This window comes from Typha angustifolia, chromosome 1 (genome assembly GCF_048772165.1).
Source record: "Typha angustifolia cultivar Huaian chromosome 1, ASM4877216v1, whole genome shotgun sequence".
Classification (NCBI taxonomy): Eukaryota; Viridiplantae; Streptophyta; class Magnoliopsida; order Poales; family Typhaceae; genus Typha; species Typha angustifolia.
The window spans coordinates 1,316,248-1,331,787 of record NC_133239.1 but is presented as its reverse complement, the minus strand read 5'-3'; the positions used below and the strand labels follow the sequence as shown (position 1 = coordinate 1,331,787).

The following is a 15,540-nucleotide window of genomic DNA, read 5'->3' as shown; positions in this document are numbered from 1 at the left end:
GTTTGAATTAAAAATAGTGAAACATAGGATATAATCTGGGTGTGAAATGAAAAAGATGTAGCAGCAAATTTATAGAAAGTTGAGGGGTGAAATTGCAAAAAGTAAAATAAACACCGCCTGCTGGTTTCGTTCCCTTCTTCTATCTTGTTGCGAGCTTTCGAGAGGCAAGCTCTTGTCATTTATCGTTTCGCAGCGGCGAAAGGACGAGCAATGGAGGAGGAGGAGGAGGACCGCCTTCTCGAAAGCGAGCGGCTTCAGATGGAGCAGATCCGAGAGCTCGACATGGAGGAGCTCCAGATCGAAGAGGTCGACGAAGACTTCGAGCTCTCATCCGATGACGAGAACACCCTCCTCAGGTTTCTATCTCTCCCTTCTTGTGATTTCCCATCCCTCTTCATGATCGCCATCTAGGGTTTTGTTTTGTCCTTTGGTAACGGAATGACCCTTGCGTTCAGAAGTGACATAGATTTTGTTTGATTCGCGCTAGGTCAAGTAGGCGAGAGTCGTATCTGGTCAACGATGGAAGATAGTGGGAAAATGATGCGTTTGTTGCGTTATTGTTAGTATAATTTGGATTTGAAAGGGTGAAACTGGATGATTGGTGTGCTTGGTGACACGAGAAAGGAGAAATAGAGAGAAAAAAAAAGTATTAATTATCCTTACTCCCGGACTTGATTTTAGTATTTTTCCCTATTCTTTATTCTGGTTATAGTCTCTCTTGATCTTTGTTTAGGTTGTTATGGATTCGATTTGGTTTGGGATCGTTATAACTTACTTCTAAGTTCTAATGTGGGATTTGCCTGCTGAAGTGACTGGTTTGCAGCATCTTATATCATGCGAGTACAATATCTTCTCCTAAGAATCTTAAAGTGTAATTTATTTTGTTGGTTCTTGTTGATGCCTTCTGTACTTAATTCTGCAGCTTCAGATACACCTTTACCCTATGATATCCTCTTCTCCTTAATGTCTATTATATACATATTTAATCAAAGAAATTGGGGGAGGAGATAAAAAAGGTCATGCATACAAAGTTGGTCCATATTTTATACTTTTTCGTCATTGTTTCTTATGGATTCTTTTCCTCTTAGTAGAAGTGGTCATGGAGATGGAGGCGCTGGTCCATCGGGTGGCTTTACCTTCAATACATGTTTGGCTTCCTTGCATACATATCTTGGTGGTATTGTCCTTTCTTTTTTCCTCTTTTTTTTTTTTCTTTCGGTGATTATATCTTTACTAGCAGAACACTTTTCATTTACTTCATTCATGTAACAGAGGTTGATGATACCCATGGTAGGCTCTCATTCTTGGATGGTGGTGCAATTTTAAACTTGCCAATGTTCTATCTTGAAGGTATATCTAAAGTGTAGCTATAGACCCCTTGAGGCCAACATTTTTCTTTTCAACCAATTTTTTTATAATGCATTATCTTTTTTTTTGGGACTGTTACTGTTTTCATTTTTTGAATTTCCCTAGATTAAGACCATACTTTGCTGGTATAATTGTATTATATAAGATTTAATGATTTGGCCACAAAAAATTATCAGGAGTTGTTTTGTTCCCCGAAGCGACTCTACCTCTTAGAGTAATACAACCTAGATTCATAGCAGCCGTGGAAAAAGCTCTGAATCAGGTTGATGCTCCATACACTATAGGTGTGGTATGTTGATCTTCACTTTGACTTCATGCACTTTACTAACTTGTTTTTTCTATTTAATAAGAAATGATTCCGGACTTGGTTCAGATTCGTGTTTATAGGCATCCAGATGATGGGAGGCTTTCTTTTGCTTCAGTTGGAACAACGGCAGAGGTGTGGCTTCCTTTAAGATGCAAGTTCATCCATGCCACTAACATTTGATATATTTACAATTGACCAATATTTAGGAAAACTGGTTGCTTTAATCTTAGTTCATATGATTTTTTGTATAATTTGGAAATTTGTGATGTATCATTGTGATTACTTCATCCCCACCAACATGTTCTGTGACTGATGCCTTTTGACAGTTCTTATTCATCTTACTATACTAGTTTTTTAATCTTCATCTTTTGTATATTCTTTTGGCTGCTATGCTTGGTATATTGCTGAAGACTAATCTTATTAGTCAAGGGACTAGCAACTTAGAACGTAGTGGAACAAGTTTAATGATCATCACTATTTGTTATTCTAATGTTGTTGGAGAAACAAACAAATTCATTTTAGTACTTAATATCTGCTCTTGGGCATCAGCCAGAGGTCCCGCTGATGTCTCCAATTTTCTGTTCTAGATACGTCAATATCGACGGCTGGAAGATGGTTCAGTAAATGTGGTTACTCGAGGTCAGCAGCGCTTTCGTTTGAAACGCCGTTGGATAGATGTTGAAGGAGCAGTGAGTCTGGTGTTCTGTTTGATTTTAAATCAGTTTGGTCTTTCAAAGAGCATTGAACGAGATAATATGTATTCTTTTCTTCTTTTGACAGCCATGTGGTGAAGTCCAAATTGTTCAGGAGGATACTCCTCTGAGAACCCCAAAGGATGCTTTTGGACAGCTGGCAGCAGTTAATAACTTTCAGAAATGTAGTTTTCCACCTGCTGTTAGTTCAGGTGCTTCTCCTGCTAAACATCATGGATGTGCAGATGTAGATAATGATTGGGAATCTATATCATCTATTAGTGATCATTCAGCAGCAGACACAAGAATATGTGATTGGGGTTCTGCTTCCAGTGATTCCCCAGATACGTATGAGATGCTTAATGAGTACTCAAGTGGTGATGAAGAGTTAAGACATGGGCGGCTTCGGAGGCAGAAAAAACGTTGTTCAAAAAAGCTCCATGGATCAAGTCAATTTTATAAGCATGATAAAATGAATGAGGAAGATAAGCTTGCGTGGGACTCTATTGAGGAGTATCCACTGGGGAAAAAAATTGGTGCAAATGAGAAAAGGAAAATGCATTGGGCAGCCAGTGATTCAAAACAGGCATTCCAGGCTCCAATGTCTTTTTGGCCTCGGTGGGTTTATCAAATGTATGACTCATATTCACTTGCTCAAACGGCTGCAGGTACGGATATCATTTTCCATGTTTTGGCCTAGCACGACTTGTTTCATTTGAACTCAACATACAAAGTTCTGATGAGATTTCCATATGACTTGTTTGTTCTTATGGGAATACTGCTTTTATGTGCTAAAGAAGATCTTGCTTTTCGATTTAGACAGCAGAGTTGTTTCAATATTTCCAGGTCTTACATTTGAGGGTGTCTTTTACCTGGTGGTGCTTGTTTGAAGCACTGAATCTGACTCTTCAGTGATAGGTTGAGGCTGCATAATCTAGCCCTACTTAGTCCTCATGGCTTTAAACTCGTGCACTTAATGCCCTTTTGTAGTCCTTCACTTGAGTATTCTAGTATATAGTTCTCATCTTTTTTAGCACATCACTGTAAACATTATTATATATCTGGCATCTTAGAGCCTGATAGCAGTTTCAGATGGTCTGATCTCTGGACTCTGGACCATTGTTTTGGCTATCTAGATTTTGAGATTGGTTAATGAGCTTTTAAAAGCAAGTGTATCAGTGTTCTTGAGAGCTTAATGATCAGGTACTTCTATGCTATTCTCTTTGTCATCTCTTGATAGGGACATCTTGACTCAAGAATAGTTGTGTAAATTCTATATGTACTTCAAAGGAAGTATCTTGAAACTTGAAAATAATATATTTTGGTTGCTATGCATTATGCATTGTATGTTTGCATTCGCAATATTACTGGTAACTCGAGTATGCATGGCGTATAGATTTTTAAATAGTACTCTATAAACAATGTCAGTAATCTCATGTTGTTGCTGCAGATCTATGGAGGCAAATAATCATAAACCCAAGCATGGATGACTATGTAAAAAAACCAGGTCCCTTGTCTTTCTATATTGGAAGCAAACTACCTATGTCAGAATCAACAAGGCAGGAGCTGCTAGAAATCGATGGAATTTCATATCGATTGCGGAGGGAGATCCAGTTACTCAGGGACTTTAATCTCTTACACTGTAAAAACTGTCTGGTAATCTTACAACCTTTAAAGTTAGTTTTGCTTTGCTAGATGACATCAAAATATTTTCATTTGGTGGTGACTTTGATCATGATTTTGTTTGTTATAGACCCTTATTGCAAAGCGCAGTGACATGGTGGTGATGTCAAGTGATGGACCTCTTAATGCTTACGTGAACCCAGGTGGTTATGTCCACGAGGTTATAACTGTTCACAATGCAACGGGGCTGGCACTTCTTGGTACTCCTGTAAAAGAGCATAGCTGGTTTCCAGGGTATGAAATCAGCTTATGAATTACTAGTTTCTTGTTAAGTTTGATCATCAAGAAGTTCACATATGAATATTTAATATTGTCATAAAAGCTGTTCTCTATGATTTTCGAGGATTTCATTGATGATATTTTTTTCTTTTGCTTTCTAAGAATGATAAGTTGCAACTGATTACCAAATATATGATCTTATAACAGAGCTGCTCTGTTATATCGGTTTAAGCTGTAATACTTCTTGTTTGCAGTTATGCATGGACAATCACAAACTGCGCCATATGCGAGAGCAACATGGGCTGGTTATTTACGGCCACCAGGAAGAATTTACTACCCAAGTCCTTTTGGGGGATCCGCAGCTCCCAGGTTGCAGATGATACACAATCTCGAGCAAGATGAGGAATATGATAGCAAAATAGAAGTCCAATTCAGTGGTCCTTAAAATCTTAAACGTGGGTGATCGATGCTTGTATGGGACAGCTAACTAGCTGAGCCTTTTTCTTGAGTGCATCTTTGTTATGGTTCATCTTCTACTTCTATAGTAAAGCCGCTTGTAATGGAAGAATAATGTGATGTGTATTATAATGGTACTAGTACCTGTCAGCACGCATAATCCAACCGTTGGTATGCTGGGTTGACTTGAAATCTTGAAAGAAAATTGTGACTATTTTGTGTACCCTATCGGGGTTGAAGCTCGTCTCATACACTCAAAGAGTCATAGTGCAGCATAATACTTTCCTTCGCTTGTGTACATCCATAATGCAGGCCAATATATTATTTAATCTCAAGACATAGTATCCTTAGCGTAGAATTGATTCCAATAATACGGTGAATGAATTGTACTCGTTACTCCTCTCTGGGTCGTGGCCTTTTGCGTTCCATTTTTGCGTCTCTGATCTTTTTATTATTATTTTTGAAAAAGAATAATTTTTGAGCCTACAGTCCGTACTCACTAGACTCAAATGGGCTCCAAATTATATAATAATATATCAATTGGAGGGAATAGTTCAATGGCCAAGTTTCTGTTTTAGTATATGATCCGATCCACGCACGAGCAACCTCTAATCCAGTGTCTAGCCGGACACGACAGCTGCAGTATTCCATAAACGGAGAGGGCTTTCAACAAATGTCAGAGTAGTCGAGGACAAGTAATAGAAGCACGTACCTCTCAATTTATTCAACATAATGGCCTTGTTACTAGTATCTATTTTACACACACTACTCCCAGATTCATCTGGAGAGGCTAAAAGTAACAGAAACAAGTACAGATGCAGTAACTGCATTATTGCAACATACAAAACGTAGTGGTACCTGTACTTCTTTTACAAGATCGGAAATAACCTTAATTTACCGGTAAGAACGGTAGAGAGGGGTGTACATGCAGCTCTCTGCGTATTTCACCAGGTTCTGTGGACGAGGGAGTCGACTTGCCAGACCTGTACATGTATAAGATGCATGAAAAATAAGATACCGATGCAGAAGACGAAGTAGAAATACGTTTGAAGAAATCCAAATTAAAGCAGACGAGGAATACGAACCAAGTTCATATGCTTTAGCAGCTACATTAGCAGCAATTTCGGCAGATATCCTTCTGATATTGGAGAAGGGTGGGTAGATCAGCCCTTTGTCAAAGTTCTCCTGTGTAACCTGTTGTGCCAGAGCTTCCGCTGTTCCATTGGAAGAGGTTAAGAATGAGGTAGTTTTACAAATGTCTAGCTAGTAGATTTTATACAAGAGGGAACAAGTATATGTATCCTGTGATAAGGATTGAAGCCTTAAACCCCTCTCGTCCTAGAAACAATGCTGAAACATTTAATTCTGAACCAAAATACTATACAACACTGAAATTGGTGTGTTAGTTTCCGTAAAAAAATTTACTTACAGGCAGCAAGAAGCATTTCATCATGTACACGTATTGCTCCTGAGATGACCAAACCAAGACCAAATCCTGGGAAAATGTATGCATTGTTTGACTGGCAGCATGTCAAGAAATAACAACATTAGTGCGAATTTATCCTTTGAATATCTCCTCAAGAGAAAGAGATAAAGGGAGAGCAACATTCAAACCTGGCCAGGCACAAAGATTTTTCCATTATATTCAACTGGATCAAATGGACTTCCACTAGCAAATATTGCTCGACCCTGTAAATAATGATTTAGTGCCAAAAGGGGAAGGTAAAACCTACTTCTTACCAAATCTCCAAGTCAAGAATAGTCTATAACTATATAGAAAAAATAGGAATGAAGAGAAAGGTTAATCATACCTTACTCCATGTATATGCTTGCTCAGCAGTACATTCAGATTGTGAGGTTGGGTTTGACAGAGCAAGAATGATGGGCTTCTGCATTTGATAAAAGGAGAATTGTTATCACTCAAATTTGTCTGTTGCTGCAAATCTTTCAACTATCTACGAGCCCAACTAGTTGAATGAAGACACAGATGAATAAATAAGTTCTAAGAAATGGAATTACCTCATTAAAGGAAGACATGGCTTCAACTACCTCTTTTGTGAAAGTTTGACCAACACCAGATGATCCGATCAACACAGTCGGTTTGATAGCCTAAAGAGAGAGAAAAGAAAGTAGTTTATGATGCACATAGCTGTTAAGAGAAAGTGATAGGGGGCATTGCCGCCATCTAAAATTTCATGCCTGCATTATGTGGCAACTGACAAGACTGATTTACTTTGTTCACAGGTGTACATATTGCAAGCAACAAAGGACGATCTATTAATGCGGACTAGTTTTACAATAATAAATACAATGAAAAGATCACCCTAATTTCTAATGCGTTATATTGTTCCAATGACCTAAAATCATATACCAGCATTCAGGATTAGCAAGTTGAGGAGCACAAGCTCCTACATATAGCATCCTCAGCACAAGCCCAGGGCTGATGACCTTTTATTTTTGCCCATGCTGGGTATAATATTGAGCTGAACTATAGATATCTATATGCAGATACTAATGTTAGTACCCCTAAGTTGAGTATAAGAAGCATTTCATATATTCACATTAAAATTCAGACAGAACAAAATTATGCAATTTCTCTATTTAAGTTTGGTACGATGTTGCACCTTGACAGCATCTAAGAGGTTCTTGACAGGTTCATGCTCGTGCGCCCAAGGTTTCTTGAACTGCTGGAGAGATTCCTTGCGTGACCTCACAATCAATCCCTACAATGCATTAAATTTATCCTTATTTAACTTAAAAATGATCAAAGAAGAAATTCTTCCTAGCTTTAGAGAGGGGAAAAAACTGTTCGCAAATTATCAACCTTAGAGTCCACAAGCCAAATCTTCTTCCGAGTCTCTTCCAGCGGAGCCTTTACCTGTAACAGGCAATCAATCATTTATTTTTAACAGATAAATCTTGGTCAAAGTACAATCATTCTAAAAATTCTTGGAGATAAAAAAATAAGCTGAATTACCTGCTTTGACATTTCAAGAGCTATGAGTTCAGCAATACCTGTCCCAGCCTGCAACCACAAAAGAGCATGCATTTGCATCGAACTTATGATAGGTAAAAGGAAATGGCAAAAGATAGAGGAGAAAAATCGTTGTCCTCAACAAGAAATGAGAACTACAGAACTATTAACAGAGAAACATATACTACTGTCCAATAATCTGACATGAAATTTCCTGTTGCCTTAACGGCAAACCACTTCAATTTTTCATGTATATGAAGGTATAAACGCTACATTAATCAATCAGAAAAGCTACTTAAAGATCCTAATTGAAATTCCACCATCATATTGGTCTAAGTATAAATGCTGGAACACAGTTTAATACTCATATATGGTTACATATAATATCAAGTGCCCTTCCCTCTGGAAGGTAATACTCCAAGACATTGAACACCTGAAGGAATGAGATTCCTGACAGGGTGGGTATGATGGTCTTCAAAATATTGCTGTGGCTAATAATGAAATAGGGGAAAACTAAAATAGAGATGCAATAAAAGTTAAGAGTACGCTATAGGTGCTAATGGGAGGAATACAGTAAAGTGAGAGAGAGAGAGAGAGAGAGAGAGAGAGAGAGAGAGAGAGAGAGACCTCTCCAGCACCAAGGAACAAGAAAGTGTGCTCTGCTAAGGATCCACCAACTAACTTCAATGCTGCAACAAGCCCTGAAAGAACCACAGCGGCTGTTCCCTGCAATTCAAATAGTATAAAGAAAAGATCTGCAGATAGCTGTGAGGTGCACAACAAAGATCCTACTATGCTACCTGAATATCATCATTGAATACAAGATGGGTCGTGCCATACTTTGCAAGAAGGTCAAAGGCATTGTGGTTGGCGAAATCTTCAAACTGAAATTTGAAAAGAAACAAAAATTTCTCAAGTAAAATGATGAAAGGTGTCCAACAATAGAAAAGCAAATAAAACTCTAATAACTAATCAGCAAATTAAAAAGATCTGATATCTTGCAAACATATCTGCACCTGAATGAGAACCTTTTCCCCATAATTTTGCTTAACAGCAGTCATGAATTCATCAAGAAATTCACTATATTCCTGATTAATTAGATATGAGAATATATGATCAGTATTTCAAGCAACATAATTTGCATAGTAGCAGGTAGTGTGAAATTAATCTGGCGACATGTAACCTGGCCAGTGGCCCTTCTTTGCCTTAATCCAATGTAGAATTCATCCTTCAGCAACTCCTCATTGTTTGTCCCAACATCAATTGTGATCGGCAAGCACTGAAGAATATAAGTTAACCACTGAGCTACTCCGGAAAGCAAAAGAAATCTGAATACATGATCACAGCAGATGGAGTATAAAATTCTTACAGAAGATGGACGAACACCTCCAAGAGCAGTGTAAAGTGCAAGCTTGCCTACAGGGATTCCCATTCCCTAGAAAAAAATTTATCCAATAATTTCCCAGCCAGATTAGCAACCAATACAAATTCGTAGAGTAAATTTATCACGTCATATTCTCAAAGAACGTTCAAAACTTACCTGGCAGCCAAGATCTCCAAGCCCCAAAATACGCTCACCATCAGTGACAACAATAACCTGAATGCTCCTCTCAGGCCAGTTCTTAAGCACCTCCAGGATCTTCCCCCTAAAATCCATCAAGCTTCTAAGTTGAAAAGAAAAGGAGACAGATATCTATAAAGGCAACACAAGAAATGACACTTACTTCTCCTTGAGACTGATATAAAGACCCTGCGGACGCCTGAAGATGGATCCATACTTTTGGCAAGCCTCACCGACAGTTGGCGTATAAACAATCGGAAGCAGCTCCTCAACATTATCGACAAGAAGCTTGTAGAATAACCTCTCATTTCTTTCCTGATAAATAGATCATGAATAACAAAATGGTTAGTTGTCCTCAACCATATAGACTTTAAGTTGCAGAACTACTTACTTGAAGGTCCATCATGGCCATGTAACGTTGCAGGGGAACTTGATATTGGCGAATACTGCGCATAAGCTTCTTCTCCTGAAGAGTGGACAATTATTAGAATTACTGGGCATAAATGAGCTAAAATATCTTCCAATGAGGAAGAAAGGGAAAACCTGAAGCTCTTGAGTAATAATAGCTGGAGGTAGCAGGCCTCGTAAATAGTGAGCATCTCTCTCTTTCTCCGTGAAGGCGAGCCCTTTGTTGTGGTGTGGATCCCTCAATAATGTGTAACCGCTGAGGGGATGAAATAATCTCATATAGATCAGATAATAAGCAAAATATATTAGCACAAGCTTGTCAAAAACCAAACAAAAAGTTTGATCGATCCGAATGTACCCAGCTCTCACTCTGGCTGAAATCTGCACTATAGTTTAATTTGCTGACAATATTGCGAGGATAATGGAAAAACTAGATAACATAAATGATAAAACAAGACCTTTTACTGATTATATTGAACAGGAAACATACAGTGATTAGCTTCTCACTACACTAGGAAGATAGAAAAGCGAAAAATTAATCCACCAAAATTTGCAAACATCAAGATCCAGCGAAAACAATCACATGCAAGTTAAAGGATACAATAATCAGCACTTCATCGATCACCTCAAGATTTCCAGTAAAGAGGCTTAAAAAAAAAAAACTCAACAACACACTAAGATCCAGCGAAACTGATCACAAGCAAAGGAAACTATCCTACTATGATCGTATTCGTCCAAGAAGCGACGTAGCTTAAGGGAATTTGGCCATCAAACCTTGCGACGGAGACGGTCCACGGGGTGACGAGCTGCTCCTCCGTGGCACGATCCTCGCCGTACACGTCCTCGACGCCGCCCCCGATCATGCTCTTGGGCTCGAGCACCGACGGCCCATCTCCTCTGACCTCCTTCATGGTGCTCTCCATCGCTATCCTCCTCGCTCTTCTCTTCGCACTTCTAGAGAGGGAAACCGATCGCAAGCAATGGCGCCGCTTACAATTTCTGGAGAGGAAAATATATGGACGAATATCCCGTATTCGTGGCAATTTGGTCAAAGTGGCCGTCGAATGAGGAAATCAGTATGTGTAAACTTGGAACAACCGTGTATTTCTGAGCAGCTGCTCCTTTGCTTGAGCGAGATCATGCCGCGTGGAGTGAACCTTCCTGAAAAGGAAGCGCACCTTGTGCAGCCACAGCCAAGACCGAAGACCGGAAGAATTTTCCTACATCTTTAGTTAGCAGTCCTTGATTGGCTACCAAATCTTCAGAAGAAGTTGGAAATTTTCTTTTCAGCCCTTCCATTTTCTTCTATTTTCGTTTGGGGCCTTTGCTTTGCTAGACCCCTCACTTTCTCAATTATTATCTGGAAGACAACTTCCAGTACATAAATTATATTAGCTAGAGGCCATGGTAAGCTCGGGTATCGGATTCTCGTCGGCTTAAATATAAAGAAAGTTATCAAAATCATCTATTTTTAATATTATTAATATCCAACTATATGAATATTTATCAATTAAATCTTATATTTCTCTTTGTTATTATTTTTTTTTTCTACCGTCGGTCACCGTATAAATGCGTCAAAATAACCTCAATATCTTTGAATAAATCTTTTATAGTTAAGATAAAAAATAAAAGGGAAACCAAATTTTAAAAATAAAATAGGAGGTAGTTTAAATATTTGTTTAAAAGTAATGGAGCATTCTTCGTCGACTACTAGCCACTTTTAGGTTAACATTAACTCAATATATTTTTTAGGTATTAAAGGCAAAAATATGCGTGGGGTCAAATAATTCCCTTCAAAATAGATTCCAGTATGCGTGACAACAATTGTGAAGAACGTGAAGGATGAATCCATCGGACCAGAACGGCAAGGTTTCATTCGACCGGACGAAATTCCTACAACTCTAGCTGCAGCCAATCCCTCACCCTTTGAGATAGATTTAATATCAGTTGTACCTCGGAAGGATGGACGAAAATACCAACCTTGTACCGATCAACTCTACTAACCTATTACCATTCAACTCTAGTATAGTTGATAGGTACCTTGCTCATGATCAAAGAAGTTATGAGTTCAACTCCAACTCTAAATAATATTATGGAGAAATTATTTGGTGGTTGATGGTTAGGTGACTTGGCTCGATTAGATTGATGGCTTGACAGTACAATAAGCTTAGAAGAACAGCTTTGAATAGATCTTGACGATGTTTGATTCGAAATAATTGTTCGACGACGCATATGGCTTAAATCCTAGACTAGACAGCTAAAATCTTGGTGGGGCCTAAAGTGTGTTTGTATCTAGGGAGAGTTAGCCCTTTGTTCAACCTATATCTAGCCTTCGGGTTCATGAATGACAAATCTTTTGCTCATGATTATAGAAGGTCATGAGTCTAACTCTAACCCTAAATAATATTTTGAAAAAATTATTTGGTGGTTGGTAGCTTGGCTCAATGTAGTTGATGGTTTAGTAGTACGATTAGCTTGGAAGAACAGCTCGACAACGCAATGGTTTGGAGCAGGTCTCAGCGATGTTTAGTTCGAAATAAGTGTTCGATGATGCATATAGCTTGAAACTTAAACTAGATAGCTAAAAACTCAGTAGCTCGGTGAGACTTATAAACGATAAGAAAAAGAAAAAGGACGAAAGTGGCGATTCGAGTCGTGTCGCACTTCGTGGGAGCACGCGACAAAATGGTCGTCGTCTCAGTTGACGCGCGTGTCAGGGAGGAAACCGGTGGTGTTGTTAGCAGCCACGACTGCACGAGTTTGGCGCAGCGAGAACCATCGCAGCCATTGAAAGGGTGCCAAGTATCCCCATGAGATATTTGCTTGTCAAGCTCGGAGCGACAAAGATGGGTGGATTTTGCAATTGAGGCCAATAATTGCGGCAAAGAAATTGGACATAAAGTACTAATAAACAATTGGAAGGCCTAATTTTTCTAACAGGCCTGCTAACATTGGATTGACCATTCCTCGATGTGAACTCTCAAAATTATCCGGACGTTTCTTTTTCTAAGGAATAGTCAGTAGGCAGATTATTTTATTAATTCTAATCATGATTTATAAGCTTGATACACGTGTAAAATGAGAGATATTTTTAAGAGCTTCTCTATAATTATCCGCTGTCTATGCTCGATTCCAATCAATAATTTCAGCAAAAGTTATCGACCTGAAATAGTGGCTTTTTATGCTCGTGTCGCAATTGACTCTGAGTTGCTGGTAAATACCTCGAACGGGAAGCACCAATCTCCGTCGACAATCTCATCTATTGTTGAACATTGCAAATAACTTTTATCTAATATCCATATACATATCTTTAAAATATATAGATAAGGAAGCTAATAAAGTAGCAGACTAGCCAGCTATTTTAGCTAGATATGATGATTTCAGGTGTACCAAGCAAGGAGCTTTTTTGGCCCTATTAGTACCACTTGTGCTCCTATGTATTCACAAATAGTAATTTAATATAAATTTTCTACCTATTAATAAAAAATAAAAGAAAAAAAATACCAAACTCCCCATGCATATAATATTTGAAAGAGAAACACCAATCACCCGACAAAAAAAGAAAAGGGATAGAAAGGCAAAGATCAATAAAGAGAAGCGAAAGAAGTGACGGGGATCAAACAAAATTAAAGAGAAGTGATCAAAGAGATGGCAAAAAATTAGCAATAATAAAAAGGTGACCAAGAAATAGAAAGGAAAATATTGAGGAGAGGAGAAAGACCATTTTCGAGGATAAGAGGGGGAAAGCGCGGACAGAATAATTTGCAGGGCAAACTCTCATGATGTAAAGAAGAAGATGCATAACTTTAGAAGAGCTGGCCGGCTAGCCAATAAAAAATATAAAAAAAAAATCAAGGGAAAACAGGAATCGATTTAAAGATCCACTTAGAAGTAGTCCGAAATAAATTGATTTGGTATGTGGAGCCAAATAGAGCTCAGAAGAAGCAGCTATTTGGGTCAGCCAAATGTAAGAACTCCTTTGAGCCAATTGTTTTGCATCCTCGTATAAAATGCTATTCATCGTGGGCTTTTTCTCCACTTCTTTGACTTCGTTTTGTCTGTATTGTTTATAAACCTATAGAAGTTTTTTTTTTTTTTTTTTTTTCTCTCAAGGTTTGGTTCCAATTCTTAAGATCAAAAAGCTAATATAACTGAGAAAGACTTGAGTGTTATTTTGGCAACTGGCACCTCTCATGCATTATGGTAATTAGTAGACATAATTCTACTTAAACCTCTTAATTTTATAAATATTTTGGTAATGCATAGATCCTTCTAATTAATTCAAACCATCATTCTTTCTAACGGCAAACGTCATTAATAATAAAAATAAGAATATAAATATCACAAATTTACTCACGTGTAAATTAAGTAACAATTTATGAATGAAAATTTTGATAGAAAACTAACGAAAGGAGAGTAAGCTAAGAAGAATAATTTGAAATATGTTTTATAATTTAGAAGCTATGCATTTGTAGTTGATATGGGCAGAGAGATTAGGGTGTAAAATAATTAGATAAATAATTCAAGAAAAATTATTAATTTTTCTCTCCTAATAGAAAGTATGGGTCATATAAACCAAAAATAGAAAATATTTAAATTCATAGTTTACTTATTGATAAATTTAGTCACATATATAAAATGTGTTCTTAATTTATTAACTGATGGAAATTATTTTTAATAACTAATTATTTAGTATCAAATCACTGCTCCATTCCTAATTAATATGAAATGAATAAAGCCTTACGTATATTATCTCCGTATATAAACGTCTAAATTTCAAGTAACGGTTGTTTAGGAATAGGGTTCATAGAAACAGTTCTCGCGAGGCCGCTCCTCCTTGCTCGATCTTGCTACAGCGTCGTCTAGTTAAGAAAATGGCGGATTCGAAGCCGGTAACCATCAGGACCCGCAAATTCATGGCCAAACGTCTTCTCTCTCGCAAGCAATTCGTGAGATCCTAAATGCTCGTTCCAGTTCTGCCCTTCTCTTGTGCCAAACCCTAGTCATCTGATCCGTTCTTGCGATTCCTTGCAGGTCAGCGATGTTCTCCATCCTGGACGAGCCAATTTCTCCAAGGTACGATCTCCATTACTTCTTCCTTCTTTTGCTGGGGGGTATTGCAGTTCAATTTGAGGGCCGAGTTGAAGGATAAGCTGGCGAAGTTGTACGATGTGAAGGATCCCAACTCGATCTTCGTTTACACGTTTCCGCCAAGAAGTATGAGCCCAAGTATCGGCTGATTAGGGTATGGATTCGAACTGCATGTGATTCTTTTTTGTCTGAAACAATGTGATACTTAGTATAACTATTGTTTGCGATCATGTGCATAGAAGGTTACTAGATTTATATGTCAAAATTGGTTAAGAGTTATTGATCGAGGCTAATCATATACGCTGCCGATATGGCGGGAGGTCGGTTTTATTAGGTTTTTTCTTTTTCAAATCTAAATATTCATATGTTGATCCGATGATCATTTATGGTTACCCTGTAGTAGCTTATGTTCCTTCATTCGAAAGTTGGCATGTCGGATTTTCTCTACAGTGCTTTCCACTGTTTTGGTAGAGTAATGAAATCAAAGATGATCTACTAGTGGCAACTATTGACCGGGCCTTACCCATTACGCAAACACAAATTTAAGGCCATGTTTTCTTTGAGTTTAGAAATTCTCCCAGCTTCAAGACTCCTAAATTCGACTATTTTTTTTAAAATTTTTTATATCTAATCAAATTTATTTTTAAAAAATATAAAATTAAAAAAATAAGACTAATTAATCTGGTTCGGAACTGAGCCTCAAATCAAACAAAACCCAAACAAACACAATATTCAAATATATTTCTTTGAGTTTTTTATATAATTACCAGTTACTTTTAAA

At 37.8% G+C, this 15,540-nt stretch overlaps 2 protein-coding genes across 2 annotated transcripts; one reads left to right on the top strand and one right to left on the bottom strand.

Annotated features, from left to right (window-relative positions):
• Positions 1–132: 132 nt before the first annotated feature.
• LOC140765833 (uncharacterized) lies at positions 133–4,930 on the top strand. The gene is given in 11 exon segments (XM_073105093.1): positions 133–356; positions 1,092–1,177; positions 1,273–1,350; positions 1,545–1,657; positions 1,742–1,807; positions 2,263–2,364; positions 2,456–3,035; positions 3,818–4,023; positions 4,121–4,284; positions 4,524–4,655; positions 4,657–4,930. Coding segments are annotated over 11 exon segments (1,731 nt in total). The 5' UTR covers positions 133–210; the 3' UTR covers positions 4,715–4,930.
• Positions 4,931–5,421: 491 nt separating this feature from the next.
• LOC140760638 (NADP-dependent malic enzyme) lies at positions 5,422–10,675 on the bottom strand. The gene is made up of 19 exons (XM_073097679.1): positions 10,443–10,675; positions 9,804–9,924; positions 9,652–9,726; positions 9,424–9,575; positions 9,240–9,345; positions 9,069–9,134; positions 8,883–8,978; positions 8,716–8,787; positions 8,500–8,583; positions 8,327–8,425; positions 7,703–7,750; positions 7,550–7,603; positions 7,350–7,448; positions 6,745–6,834; positions 6,537–6,614; positions 6,340–6,414; positions 6,155–6,245; positions 5,811–5,939; positions 5,422–5,708 (listed from the first exon to the last, which is right to left on the bottom strand). Exons 1-19 carry the CDS (start codon positions 10,589–10,591, stop codon positions 5,620–5,622), a joined length of 1,773 nt encoding a protein of 590 aa, XP_072953780.1. The 5' UTR covers positions 10,592–10,675; the 3' UTR covers positions 5,422–5,619.
• Between the last annotated feature and the right edge of the window lie 4,865 nt (positions 10,676–15,540).

Coding starts and splice junctions, on each gene's coding strand:
- LOC140760638 (XM_073097679.1), bottom strand. CDS start 10,591: ATGGAGAGCACCATGAAGGAGGTCAGAGGAGATGGGCCGTCGGTGCTC. Junction 6,835..7,349: donor ACCTCTTAGATGCTGTCAAG/GTGCAACATCGT, acceptor CTCTCTCTTTAG/GCTATCAAACCGACTGTGTT. Junction 6,415..6,536: donor AAGCATATACATGGAGTAAG/GTATGATTAACC, acceptor CATTATTTACAG/GGTCGAGCAATATTTGCTAG.